Here is a 13,575-nt window from a genome sequence, read left to right as displayed (position 1 = left end):
TCTGCTGTGTTTAAACAAGTGCGGAACAGGGCAGAAAAGCCAGTCCCTCCTCAGAAGTCACAGGGTCAGCTGGGAAAATGTGGCTGTGTGTGAAGCTTCAGGAAGGGAGGGCGTGCTGCATTTCCAATGGGAAACACTGTTGGCCACTTCTTTACTTTGCTTTCTGGTCCCTGCCAAACCCAGGCAGGCAGAACGGAGCCTGAGCACATGCATTTCAATAGAACCTTGCCCAGTCTTGATGAAGGAAGAAAGAGTGGTCCCTTTACATTTAGAGAGTCAATAAGAAATTAAGCAACTTGCAGGAGAGGTGTGACAGTGGGAATTTATGTTCTCCACGAGCCACATAGAGTTGAGATCTCATTTCCCTGGGGTCCTGAGGTGGAGGCTTGGGAGCAGAGCCCCTGGTGCCCTGTGGTGCACCGTGGACTGCACAAGGGCTGGATGGAAGCTACGATGCAGGCAGAATGTCACAGGGGATTGCCCTGCTTCCTGGAAGTCTGTTCTCAAAGTGGGGACCCCAGTAATGCAAAAGCACAAGGTTGGGGTGCTAGCTGGGTCTGGGGAGTGTACCCTGGCAGCCGGCTGTTTCCCAGAGTTGGAGTCACTCAAGCACAGAACAGGAAGGGTCGAGGTGGAACGTACAGTGTGGGAGTGCTCCTGGAGGTGGAAACAGACTAACCTGTGGCCATCACAGCTGGCCAGGTAAATCAGGGAGAGCCGTGAGGGACTGTGGTGGTGATCTGGGATCAAGTGTTTTGTGGGCAGGATTGAGACTACCTGGAGCAGGAAGCGGGATGGCCCATGTGCCTGCTGTTGAACTTGCCCGGGGATCATGTAGGAAGCTGTGACGTCAGGATGGGGAGGGAACAGGTGCTCTGAAAATGTTGACAGGAGCAGCTGCCTGAAGGCCTAGCTAAATGACAGGTCAGGTGCGTCCTTGGGAGCGGAGGTCTGGAGGTGGCAGGCCCAGCTTTCCCTCGCTCAGCAGTGCACCTTGCTCACACATGTCCTTGGTCCAGCTTAAGGGCAGCCCCGCCTCTGTCTTCCTGCCTCCACTGTTGTAGTGTGTTTTCCTTACACTCACAATTGGTTTGTAGTTCCCTTCGTGAAGAATCAGGTTCATACGTGGAAGCTCTGTGCTATGTTTCATGAACAATGAATTCAGTGTTTGAACAAAGGGATATGATTTGGCTACCTTGAACACAACTACACAGGAGTCAAAGATCTGCATCTGTTATATTTTCTTGTGTCTCATTTGATTTGTGCACGTAGAACATACCCTTAGCTTTCATTCTTGGCAGCAGCCTCAGTGCTGGGGACCAGGATTCTAAGAACTCCAACACATGGGCAGCTGTTTGCTTCCCTCTCCGCCTGTGGGCTCACGCCATGCAGAGCCGTGATGGCCTAGGCTGGGCCGTGCCATTGTGTGCAACTAGGAACTCCATCTGGCTTTGCTGCTTGGGAGGCAGGGCCACAAGTACTTGGTCTGCCCTCTACTGCCTTCCCAGGTGCATTAGCAGGGAGCCACATCAGAAGTAGAGCAGCCAGGACTTGGGCGAGCGCTGCAGTGTGGGATGCCAGCCTGGTAGGCAGTGGCTTTAACCCGCTGTGCATGACACACCTGCCCTGGCAGTTCTTTACCTTTGTGCAAAACTTTGTCCATGTAGGCTCTTTCCCTGCCTCCCACCCATTCCCATATGCCTGATGCTGGAATAGCTTCTGCAGGTTCCGTGGTAGCTTTCCGTGGCCATTCCACATACTTCCGCTCTAGCTTCTTTCTGCTTACAACCACATGGCTTGGGGGCAGAGCGGGGAGGACAGATTGCACATGAAGGATCTCTTTTCATAGAAAAATTGAAGATAGTAATATGGAGTTTTCCAAGTTGCTGGAATAACTGAGTGGTATTGCTTCCAATTGTGTTCTTCGAGGACAACAGGGCTGCTGAAGGTGGTGGTGGCGGGGGATGCCCTAGTCTACAGGGTGAATTTCATTAACTACTCCCCTTCCCCAACTAATGCCCCCTGACATGCCCCTTTGAGGCATCTTTGCATAAAATTTGCCAACAGTGGAGCCTAATGTTCTCCATGAAGGGTCTCTCTCAGCAGCTCTCTGACTAGTGTTTCACAGGAGAGTGAGGTTTGAGACTAAAGTTAGTGAAACTGGAAGTGTATTGAGAAATCTGGAAAAGCTTTACACTCACATGTTTTTCAGAGATGCAAAAGCATTTACCATCATAAAGCAATCAGGTTTATAGGTGGGGCTTTCCAAGATGGTGATGTCACACCAGGGGACCCTCATCCATGCAGTGGCTGTTGAGAATAGAGGCTGGGTCTTCCATCACACCTGCTGACAGCTGTAACTTGTCACAGTGGTGGTCCTGAGGCTTGACCACAGCATGAGAGCTGGGGGTCAGGTTAAAGGGGTGTTCTAGTGTGAAGTCTTCAGTGATGGGATGAGCTGCAGAGAGGTGAAGGGGGCTTGGGAAATCAGCTTAGGGCTAGAGACACACATTTCTCAGGTCAAGCACCTGGACTGCACTGAGGTGCGGTGGCTTCCAGCCCCAGGATTTTCAGCTGCTCTGCTTCTTGCTGTCTCCTCATTTCCCCCCACCTTTTTTTTTGTCTTTGTGGCCTGCGTGGTTCAGTGGGAAGAAGTCAGTGGCTACGATGAGAACCTGAACACCATCCGCACGTACCAGGTGTGCAATGTCTTCGAGCCCAACCAGAACAACTGGCTGCTCACCACGTACATCAACCGTCGCGGCGCCCACCGCATTTATGCAGAGATGCGCTTCACCGTGAGGGACTGCAGCAGCCTCCCCAATGTCCCCGGCTCCTGCAAGGAGACCTTCAACTTGTACTACTACGAGACGGACTCTGTCATCGCCACCAAGAAGTCGGCCTTCTGGTCTGAAGCCCCCTACCTCAAAGTTGACACCATAGCTGCGGACGAGAGCTTCTCCCAGGTGGACTTTGGCGGGAGGCTAATGAAGGTCAACACGGAAGTCAGGAGCTTCGGGCCTCTCACTCGGAATGGCTTTTACCTCGCTTTCCAGGACTATGGAGCCTGCATGTCTCTGCTTTCTGTCCGCGTCTTCTTTAAAAAGTGCCCCAGTATTGTGCAAAACTTTGCCGTGTTCCCGGAGACCATGACGGGGGCAGAGAGCACATCCCTGGTCATCGCACGAGGTACGTGCATCCCCAATGCAGAGGAAGTGGACGTGCCCATCAAGCTCTACTGTAACGGGGATGGGGAGTGGATGGTGCCCATCGGGCGCTGCACCTGCAAGCCCGGCTATGAGCCTGAGAACAGCGTGGCGTGCAAGGGTAAGTCCTCATGGCCCTCGGTGGCCCCTGCAAGCTCTCCTGCCTTCAGCTCTGGGTCCTGCGGGAGCTGAAGGAGGCTGGTGGCTTAATGAGAAAACCCCACAGAGCTGCTGTTCCCAGTGCTGGGCCTGATGAATTTCTCCTTGTATCCAACCGGGCTGTTCGTATTCATGCTGGGAGGAAGAGATGGGGAGAATTATAATCAGTGGAAAATCACTTAATAACCACTTGGTGATATTTAGTTTGGGGACACAAACGTAATCTTTCCTCTCTCTCTCTCTCCCCCTTTCTCTCTCTCGTTCTCTTTCTCTCTCACACACACACCCCTACATCCTACATCTAGCCTTAAGCTCAAGCTCTGGAGCTTGAAGAATTTGGGTTGTCATGGGCAGTTCACTCAAGGGTAATGGAGAAGTGACTGAATTTAGAAAATATTTTTCGTTCACTTCAGTCCAGATCCCACAGCATTCAGCTTGGTACAGAAACCATGTAGTTCATTAACTCAAAGCCTTGTGGCTTGGCTGTCTTTCTCCAGGGGCTCAGTGCCAGGCCCTGGAATGAGATGAGATTGTTGGAGGGGGAGAGGGACTATGTCCTGTCTTGTGTTGCCTTTGGCTTCCGAATGATGCAGAGCAATTGGAAACTTTGCAACATGGCTGTGGTAGGGTGCCACTGTGCTCTCATTGGCCCCAGAGACCGTGTATGAGGAGTGCATGTGTTGACTTGGCTATAGGCTCAGTCTGTTGTAGGGTCACCAGAGCGTGTGCAGGCCTTACCACCTGGGTATGACCTAAGTCATGGAAGTTGACAACAGGGGAGTCCTGGAGTGGGAAAGAGAAGAGAATGGCCTTCCCTGATTGGATTTTGCCAGTGGTCTTGCTTGGGTCTCCATGTTGACCCTGACATTCCCTGGGGGGGCCGAGGGCTTTGGAGTTGGGAGTTTCTTTGGGCCTTCTTTCCTCCACTGTGGGCCTCCTGCCTCTGCGCTCTCTGCTCAAAACTGGAGCAGCCGGTGTTTGTTTAGCTCTCGACTTCCCTGCTCCCCAGACACCTACTGACGAGATGCCTGCACGGGGTTACCCATGCTTATGGGCTCTGCTGTCCTGTGGGCTCTGGGAAGGGCTGGGACCCTGGATACTCCCAGAGCTTTCTAAAGCCTGCTGAGAGGCAGGGCTGGGTCTTTGTGTCCTTATTGGATTCCTGGTTATGGTGCTGCGATGGAGGATGTGCAGAGGGACCCAGTGATGAATCAGTGTAGACAGATTTCTAGCTGGCTGGCCTGGTCCCACAGTGTGTCTCTTTGATAGGGCAAGGGGCGGTGGGCACTTGTTGCTTTGGCACTTGTTGGGGTTCAGAGTGAGGACCAGGGCACCAGACTGAGTTCTTAAATGTGCAGGTGCAAAAGCTGCCAAGCACGCTCATGGAAGCACACAGGCCATTTTCCTGGGCTTCCAAGGGCCGCCACACTACACTTGCTGGCCGGGACCCTCATGCTTTTCTCATTATTTCCTGAGCAGAACGGCAGGAGCCAGAGCAAGCATTGATTGGTTCTGATTTAATTGGGACTCCGGGAATAGGATTTTCCTTTCCTTGGGCTAATTGGAACTTTTCTCTTTTTGAGGATGCGGGGGTGGGGTTGACTGCTGTCAGTACCCCATGTCAGTAAAGCTGGAAGGGCTTTCGGCAACAGAGGTAGGCGACCAACATTTAAAATCCAGGTGGTTTATTCACCTTCTCTGGACCCAGCTGTGACCTTGTCCTGGGCTTCAGTGGGCGTCCCTGATCTCTGGAGAGTGAGGGGAATGGATACCTGGGGCAGCTGAGTTTGGAGGTATTTCAGGGAGTACAGGGTCAGGTGGCCTCATGGTTCCTGTGGCTCGGTGATCCAGGGGAGAGGGCTGGGGGGCTGCTGTTTCCCCTCTTTCTCAAGAACATGAAGATGTATCCCCTGCACTCTGCTGTCTGGCTGAACTGGACCGCATAGCCCAGGGCCCACAGAGTTCTGCCTTGGGGGACCCCATGGCATGCAAGGCCATCTTGGTGGGTGTGGGCCCAAATGACTGGTCCCTATGGTAAGTCTTCTAAGGAAGGTTCACTGTTTGGAATATTATGCTATGCTGCAGGGTGGGAACGATGCCCCATTCACCATAGTAGCCCCGGGATGAACTTCTCAGTGCAAGTAGTAAGAATGGCAGATGGCAGGAAGTTTGTGGGCGAGAAATGGAGACCCTCCAGCAGCCACTGCCGCCCAGCACAGCCCTGAAAATCCACGTTCCTGGACAAGGCAGGGTGAACCTGGCTGCTGTGGTTCATGCTGGCATGTTGTTCCGCTTTGTTTTCTTCCCTCGACTTTACCGATGTCTGTTCTGCAGGCAGGTGGGAGGAGGAGGCTTCCGGCCTCTGGTTACCTGCCCTTTTCCGGAAGGATGGTGTCTCAGGCAGGGCGGGAGCCTGGCTTCCGGGGCTTTCCACTTGTCTCTCCTGTCAAAGCCGTGATGACCGGCCAGCAGCTCAGTGGTGCAGAGGCACCTGGAGACCAATTAGGCAGCCCAGCCGGGCAGGAGAGTCATCCTGGCCTAGAGCTGTTCCTGCTGTGAGAAGGGAGGCTGGGGAGAAGGAGAGCTGGGAGGTGAGGAGGGGGGAAAACCATGGGCAGAACCTGTGGTATTAGGAGGTGCAGCGAGTGGCTGGTGTGCTTTCTGAAGGGCTGCTGGGCTTAAGCCCACCTTCCGGCTTTGCACCCATGCTGGAGCCATTCAGGGAGAGGCATGCTGACGGCCTTGCTGCCCTGGCCAGGTGTTCTCACTGCATCAGCCGTAGGTCTCTCTGAGAGGATTCCTTGCAAGAAAATGGCTCACAAACCCAAGCTTCAAAATCTGCATTCATAGAATCATGCATTTGTGAGAAATCCTAAATTTGTCTCCCCTTGTCCCCTTCCCTGCTCAGGTGAGTGGCTTTGGCAGCTCTCTCCAGGAGGGCTCATGGAACCTGTAGAGGTCCAGGCTGGGGTCTCTGCAACCTCTCTCTGTGTGCTGCAAAGTGGTAAATGTTGCACCAGCTCAGAGTAGAGTGGGCATGAGGGAACAACATTGGCAAGGGAGAAGTCAGGCAAGGTGTTCTCTTCACCCAGCTGTTTGAGACACGATGCAACTTGCCAAACAGATGCCTCTGGCTGCCCTGGGCAGCGAGCCCCTAGCTGGCACACAGTGCCCCTGTAGGACTGTCTTGCTCTTGAGTATCCCCTGAGGGCCTGGCTTACCCACCTGGTCACAGTTCCTGGAGTTTCCAGGAGCCCCACTCACCTCCCTCTGCAGCCACGGTGGGAACAATGGAAATGACAATGCTGTAACTGATTCTGCTCTACTCCTCTCCTTGACCCTGACCCTGCACCACTATGGATAGCGCCGCTGATTCATATTGTGCAGAGCATCACTGTGCCTTGAATGGTGGCTATGTCTTTGTGAAGGCTGGACAGTTAGACGTGGTGTTGCACTCCTGCTGGGGGAATCCAGGGAAGGTTCTAGACAGTTGAAGAGGGACAGGGAGCTTGAGACTATGGAGGGATGCAGAGAAAGATAGTCCATCATCGCTGGCTTACTCAGAACACCGAGGGTGCCACTGCTGACCACATGGTGTGGTCAAACCTACATGTCTCCTGTTGTCGCTGCTTGGGTGTGCCCATCAGGCCTGGGCCAAGGATGCAAGTCCTTTAACTGGGGAACCATGTGGCATTGTCACAGCTTTTGCTGTACTAGCTGAAGGCTGGTTATCGGCACATCTACTTTCCTGTCCGGCATCTGTCCAGCTGCCTGACCGCATGGGCCCAAGCCCTGAGCTAGGGCTGGCAGATCCACAGTGCTGTCCTGGACACTTCCCTGCCATCTCCCAACAGACCTTCTGTTCCTCTGGAGCTGCTTCTTCACTCCTCTCTCCCCTCTCCAAGTAGAGCTTTTTTTCTTGGTAATTTCCTACCTATACGCAAATTCCTTCACGCCTGGAAACTCAAGGGACATTTTGAACCTTTCAGCGGTTTCAGTGCCTTTGTCAACTTGAGCAGCTGGGATGAGCCATTGTATAAGCCTGGGGGAGTTGGGACGAAAAATCTGCGGATTCTAAGGTGGAGAAAAATGCATCTAATTTACCTTCTCTTGGAAACAGGCCTATTCCAAGGTCTATTTCCATCTCCCAGAGGGTTGCGGGTCCCAGCCCAGGGGCTCATCTCTTCTTGAAATGGTGAAAGAGCAAACAAAGGCCAGTAGCCCAAGAGAGAGAGTGTGTGTGTGTGTGTGTGTGTGTACATGTGTGTGCACATACGCTCACATGCATGTATATGCTGCCCTTTAGGGCCCATCAGCAATTGGCTGGCGAGTAAGAGGAAAGGCACAGCCCACTGTCCTCCCCCTGAAGCCCCAGGGAGACCAGCTCTGCTGAGGGCCAAGGGAAGCCAGGGTCATTAACACTGCAGCCCTGTAAGATGAGCTTCATAATAAGATTTCCCAACAGGTTACTTCATCTAGAAACCTCCTGGGCCTCCTCTGCTTCCTGTGGTGGCCCGGCCCAGTGCCCTCCAGAGAGGAAGCAGATGTAATTGGCTGGGTGTAATGGGCTGTGACGCAGACATGAGCAGCACCAAGCTAAGCTGGAGGGACGCTCGACCGCAGCACGGGCGCCAGCGAGCCATGCTCTGGGAGTGGCAGGGGTTCCAAATCTGACTGTGCTTGGTGCAGTCCCTCTTGCCTCGGGAAGACTCCCGTTCCACCAGTGTCGACAAAACCCTTGCGACTGCCCTGGGTCAGCGCTAGGGGCCCTGAGGATGGTGGGGCAATGTTCATGTGTGTGAGCTGCCCAGGTTTGTTTTGACAATCTCCCACGATTTGGTAAAGCTATGTTGTTAAGAGAGATGGCTGAGGCCACGTATGGGAAGAACCGCAAGGCTCGGGATCCAGTGGTGTCACTGTGTACTTCACCCAGACCTCTGGTGAGTGGAGGGGAAGGGTCCATTCAGAACACCCCCACCTCCAGCATGCTGTTCTCATTGCCCCCCATGTTTCCAAGGAGACGGGGATGCCAGAGAGCATTTCTGGGCTGTAGTGTGGAAAGCTACAGCTGCTTAATGTCCGAGTCAGAATTTGAAGTCAGATCTGAGGAGGCCATGGCTTGCCTCTGGTTTTGGATGGAAAGCTGTTGGAATGAGCCATCCTCACAAATGCAACAGGTGTCTTCTAGGACATCACATCTTCCCACAAATCCTCGGTGTGAGTCTGTGCTTTTTCTGACGTCCAGGCACAGCTCCCTGGAGCTGGGTGTCAGCACAGGGCTGCCCCCTTACAGTCACCATCTTCTCGATGGGCTCTCTGGGAAGCAGCAGCGTGCCTCCTGAGAGCTGCCGTGTGCTTCTGTGAGCCATTCAGATAGGTCACAGTGTCTGGGCAGGCCACCTTGACCTTGCCGAGTGAAAGGCTTTGTGCTGACAGAGCAGAGTTAGAGGGCAGGTTGAGGGCCTTTCCTGGCTCTCATGTGGGACTCCAGCATGGGCCCTTGAGGGCTAACCTGTAGCTCAGTCTCACTCATAACCAACTTCTGTCTAGTAGTGTGTTTGTGAGAAGGTCACACAACACCACAGCCTTTGTGTTCTATGGCAAGTCCAAGGCCAGGGCTCTCACGGACAGAGGAAGAGGTCGAGACAGATGACAGACAACCAGAGAGAGTTCTTCAGTCTGGTGATTCACTTCCTAAACGGCTGCAACTGCCCTGGCTGGGCCAGGCTGAGGCCGGAAGGGATCCCATGTTGAAGGGCAAAGAGATCCATCTCCAACACTGGTAGAGCACCCAGAGCATGTTCTGTGTGGTCGGCAGGGCACTGGCTGCGGCACTGAAAGGCACCTTGCCCTCCCTGGGGGGATGCTCTGCCTCTAGCTGTTCTGTCTACACTTTCCTTACTGGCTGGGCTAAGAGCTTGAGTATCCGTCATCTAGCAAGGCAGTTGGTTCTCCTACTTTTATTTCAAGGACTAGTTGATGATGCTGAGGAGGCATGGTCGGAAGAGATGTGCTCTACTACTGAGAAGTCTGCTGGGGTCTGCTTTGGGTTCCTGGAGCTACCCCTAACTGTCCTTGTTGTGTGCCCACCCAGCCCCTCAGCTGCAGGGTGAGTCTGAGCAGCTGTGGATGGTCCTGGACTTATGCTCCCATGTGTGGATGGCAAGGGAGGCCATGGGCAGACCATCTCAGCCACAGCATGTCTCTGGAGAGGTTGATGAGGGGAAGGAAGTCCCGAAGAGACCTTGGGCTTCATGGAAGTTCAACGAACAGTTTGAAGGTTTTCCATTGAAGGTAAGACTTAGTTCACTGGGAGGGATGGAAGGAAATGTGCCTTTTGTTGTCTAGGTTGTCCCTGGCCTCTGCCTGGAGCAGCCCACTGATTCCAGGGGCTTCTGTGGCCAATACTTCAGTGGTCAGGACTGGTATTGCTCGTCTGTGGGTATGACCTGTGGCACTCTGCTCTGGTCATCTCCTTGAGGGTTTCGGCATGTCTGACCTTTGCATTCCTCCCTCCAGTTAGAGTTTACTCGTTAGATCATTTGAGCTGGATGGTCCCTCTGTTCATTATTTCTTTAGGTGGTTTAAGCTGTCTGTGTTACTATAACAAAATAATGAATCAAGACTCTTACAAAAGAAAGAGATTGAATAGTCCTTAGTTTTAGAGGTTCAAGGGTATGAGACTGGCATCAGCTCACCTCTGGTGAGAAACTTCTTGGTTGTTGGTGAAGTCTGAGCAGTGATCCTTTCCATTGGCAAGGGGAACTGCAGGGAAGGTGCCTGCACCTGCCACCCACATCACTTACTGCTTCCTCTCAGAGCTCCAGGCCTGAGATGCATCTCTGCTGCCTGCCCTGTGCCATCTGTCACCTGAAAACCAAATCAAACTGCAACAACAATTGTAGAAAGGGGTGGAACATCAGGGAAGAGGAATGATGCTGCCGGGGGGTGTAGGGGAAGACATCCCAGCTGTGATGAGTGTAGGGGAAGACATCCCAGCTGTGATGGATGAGGGGAGCACCCAAGAAGCTGGGTGGCGACAGAGCCTGAGGCACATGCTGTTGGAGGTGAGGATGGCAGAGCCAGATGGAGGCAGTACCAGGATGGCAGTGGTCTCGCCTGTCTGTTGTTCAATAGCGTGACACGTTGTACACAAACATGGAGAGCAGAAACAGAGCGGTCCCAAACCCATGTGCTAGGAAGCTTTTTCCCTAAAAGTTGGTGAATCTGCCTCAGTTTGACAGGGGACATAAGGTCAGTGCAACGTGTGTGTTTCAAGTGGAAAATGACAATCTGCTCGTTGCACGAGATGGATAGAGCTTCTCATTGAGACTGTATGCAAAATGCAAGGACTCTGCCAAATCATGGACTTGGCAAAAACTTGTCTGTTCTGGGAATTAGGCGAGTGCAGAGCTTGCACTTGGCTTCTGTGTCTGTCACACACAGCCCCGCTTCCATGCCAGTGTGGGCACCAGTGAATGGGCTTTTCTTCCCTTGCTTGTTCTTTGTCTTTTCCCTCTGAATCTTTGGGCACAACCCTTCCCCTGTTTTCCTTTTTCTTCCTACGTTGATTTGAGTCTCTTGGGTGTCTTCTTTCTGGACTCGATTTGAAAAGAGAGAAGAGAAAAACATTTCATTGGTAGAATTTTAATAAGTAGATGGCTATTTCCATCCATTGTTCTCAGCTTTTTTTTTTCTAGGAAACCATCTAGATGCAAATGACAATGAAAAATGGATTGTTTCATATAGCAAAACACAGGAAATCAATGTTTATCATTGAAGTCAACTGTAAATATTATGAATGATTTTGTCATTGAAATTATTAACATGTATGCACACATTTTGATCATAAGATCATTCATTAGAAAGCACAGTTGCTTTTTCTCTCCCACTGTCTTTGTGAAAAAAAAGATACTGTTTGTCTATCATTTGTGTTTCTAGAGCTTCTTTTGGCTTCTTTGGCCCATTTTCAGTTACTGTTGGCTCACAGGCATGCTTTCTTGCTCACTTTTTTCCTAGCACCATAGACTTCCTTTTATCTAAGTGAAAGGGAGAGAGCCTGAGAGAGGTCTTGACATCCATTAGGTCACTCTCCAAATGCCCACCTCAGCCAAGGATGGACCAGGCTGAAGCCAAGAGCTGGAACTCCATCAGGGTCTCCAAGGCAGATAGCAGGAACCTCACTATCTGGACCATCACCTGCTGCCTCCCGGGGTGTGCACCAAGAAACTGAACAAAATTGGGACTTGAACACCAGCATTCCAATATGGGAGGCAGGCTCCAGACACTAACGTCTTCACAAATTGTTCATTGCCCCTGCAAGTTGAGAACTTGCAACTAGAGCCATTTGTGTTGGCCCCAACGTTCCCAATTAGGCAGAGACCCTCTGCCCCTTTGGTGTCCCTGCTCTTTGCCCTTGGGATTCCCTGTGTGACTTGGGAGGGTGTTTTCTCTCTGGGCCTGGATCCTTCCGCTCCTGCTTTCTCTGGCCCTCGTTGTTGGCATGCTGAGCTCCGCTTTGTGCCTCAGTGTGAGTTAACACTGTTTGGGTGGTAGTGCAGCAGTCCCTCGCCCCTTCTTAGGACTTCCCATGGATCTGTGGGCTACCAGTGTGCAGAGGCTCTGGGCACTCACAGGCCAGGGCCTCCACACCCACACTTCTTCCAGATCTGAGTAGAGGGGGCGACCAGGGGTGCCTGTCCCCAGATACCCTCACAAGTAGGTGGCCTCTGCCCCCATGGGACCAGGCTTTTCTAGGCCATTCACTCGCGCTCAGCTTCCTTCCCTGTGTCCATGGCTGTTCGCTGGTCACAAAGGGCTCTGTCGACAGACATCGTGTGTTGTTTGCCAACATGGCTGGCCGGCCACGCACAGGGCCGTGGGAGAGGCCATCTGTTCTCTCCTTTCACATATACCTTCGCTTCCTCCGCTTTCATTCTACCCAATACTCTGCTTTTAAATGTGAATACAAAAATTACAAATTATATATATATATATATATATATATATGTGTGTGTGTGTGTGTGTGTGTGTGTATAAGGCAGTTGCTGATTAGAGCCGGTGAATGCCAATGAACTTAGAGGCAGGGCACACCACAGGGCCAGCCCCTACCTCTAACCCCCGGCGCTATGCAAGTTACCCAGTTTTTAAGATCCAGGGAGGAGGGGACCAGGAAGGCCCCTGATGGGGCTGTAGAGGCATATTTGGACAGATAAGCAACAAAGGTCCTTCTTCAGAGTGGCAAACAGAGGTTTTGTCTTAACCTGCTGTCATGAGCGCAGAGGACACCAGGAACGACAGGGTTTCTACTGAACCCCATCGTGGCCTTCACTTACCCTCACTCTTCTGGTCTTATTCACTCCCTCAATAGCCCAGGACACAATAGGCTCTGTCTGGGACACAGTTGACTGCATCCTTTCCTTGATGATCTTTGTCCTGGCTGACAAGGAGTGGGCAGGCGGTAGCCTCCCTTCCCAGGCAGGGCTGGCTTCCCCGTGCACGCGGGCCTGCCCCTTCAGGGACCATGGAGATACGAGAGAATCTGGCTTGGAAAATACTGCCTGACACATCCAAATCTTATTTCAGGGAATTTCATTTCCCACTTGATGCTGTCAGTTTTTTTTCCCTTACGTGTGCCCGGTGCCACCTTCCTTGCCTGGAGCTTGCCAGGGCTGGGTGCGTGTAGGGGCTGCACTGGCCTCATTCTGGCTTATAGAAAGTTCTAGAAGCACCTGCATGGCTTTTCTGCCACACTTATATCAGCCAGGCTTGTTCTGAAGATCTGCAGGTTCCAGAGGACCAAAATTCTTGAGGAGGAGGTGTCGGGTCCCTCTGGGAGAACTGCCATCCCCAGAGATGCATTTTGTCCTGACATATGGTAAATGGCTCGTATGAAAGACATCTTTGAAAGACTTAGGTTTTATTTCTTTGAAAGTCACAATGATGCGGAGAGGAAAGAGCAGAGAGAACAAGATTTGTCTGCCGATTCACTTCCCAAATTCCTGCAACAGCACAGGCTGGTCTAGGCTAAAGCTGGGAACCAGGAACCCCATCGGAGTTTTCCGTACTAGACGCAGTAGTCATCCCCTGCTGCCCTCCCAGGTGTGTTAACGGGGAGCCAGGTCAGAGGCAGAGTAGTTGGAGCTCAAGACCAGCCCTCTAATATGAGGCATTGGGAGTAGCGGCTTAATATGATGCACCACAATGGCGG

At 52.3% G+C, this 13,575-nt stretch overlaps 1 protein-coding gene across 2 annotated transcripts in view; it reads left to right on the top strand.

Annotated features, from left to right (window-relative positions):
• Nucleotides 1-13,575, top strand: part of EPHB1 (EPH receptor B1) — a 357,658-nt gene that overhangs the window by 121,143 nt on the left and 222,940 nt on the right. For both annotated transcript variants that reach the window (XM_004588331.3, XM_058657114.1), the window contains exon 3: nucleotides 2,646-3,327. In XM_004588331.3, the coding sequence (XP_004588388.1) occupies nucleotides 2,646-3,327 (682 nt within the window). The remainder of the gene's footprint in view (nucleotides 1-2,645; nucleotides 3,328-13,575) is intronic.

The sequence above is a fragment of the Ochotona princeps genome, chromosome 30 (assembly GCF_030435755.1).
Source record: "Ochotona princeps isolate mOchPri1 chromosome 30, mOchPri1.hap1, whole genome shotgun sequence".
NCBI classification, from domain to species: Eukaryota; Metazoa; Chordata; class Mammalia; order Lagomorpha; family Ochotonidae; genus Ochotona; species Ochotona princeps.
This window is presented reverse-complemented; position numbering and strand designations above follow the sequence as displayed.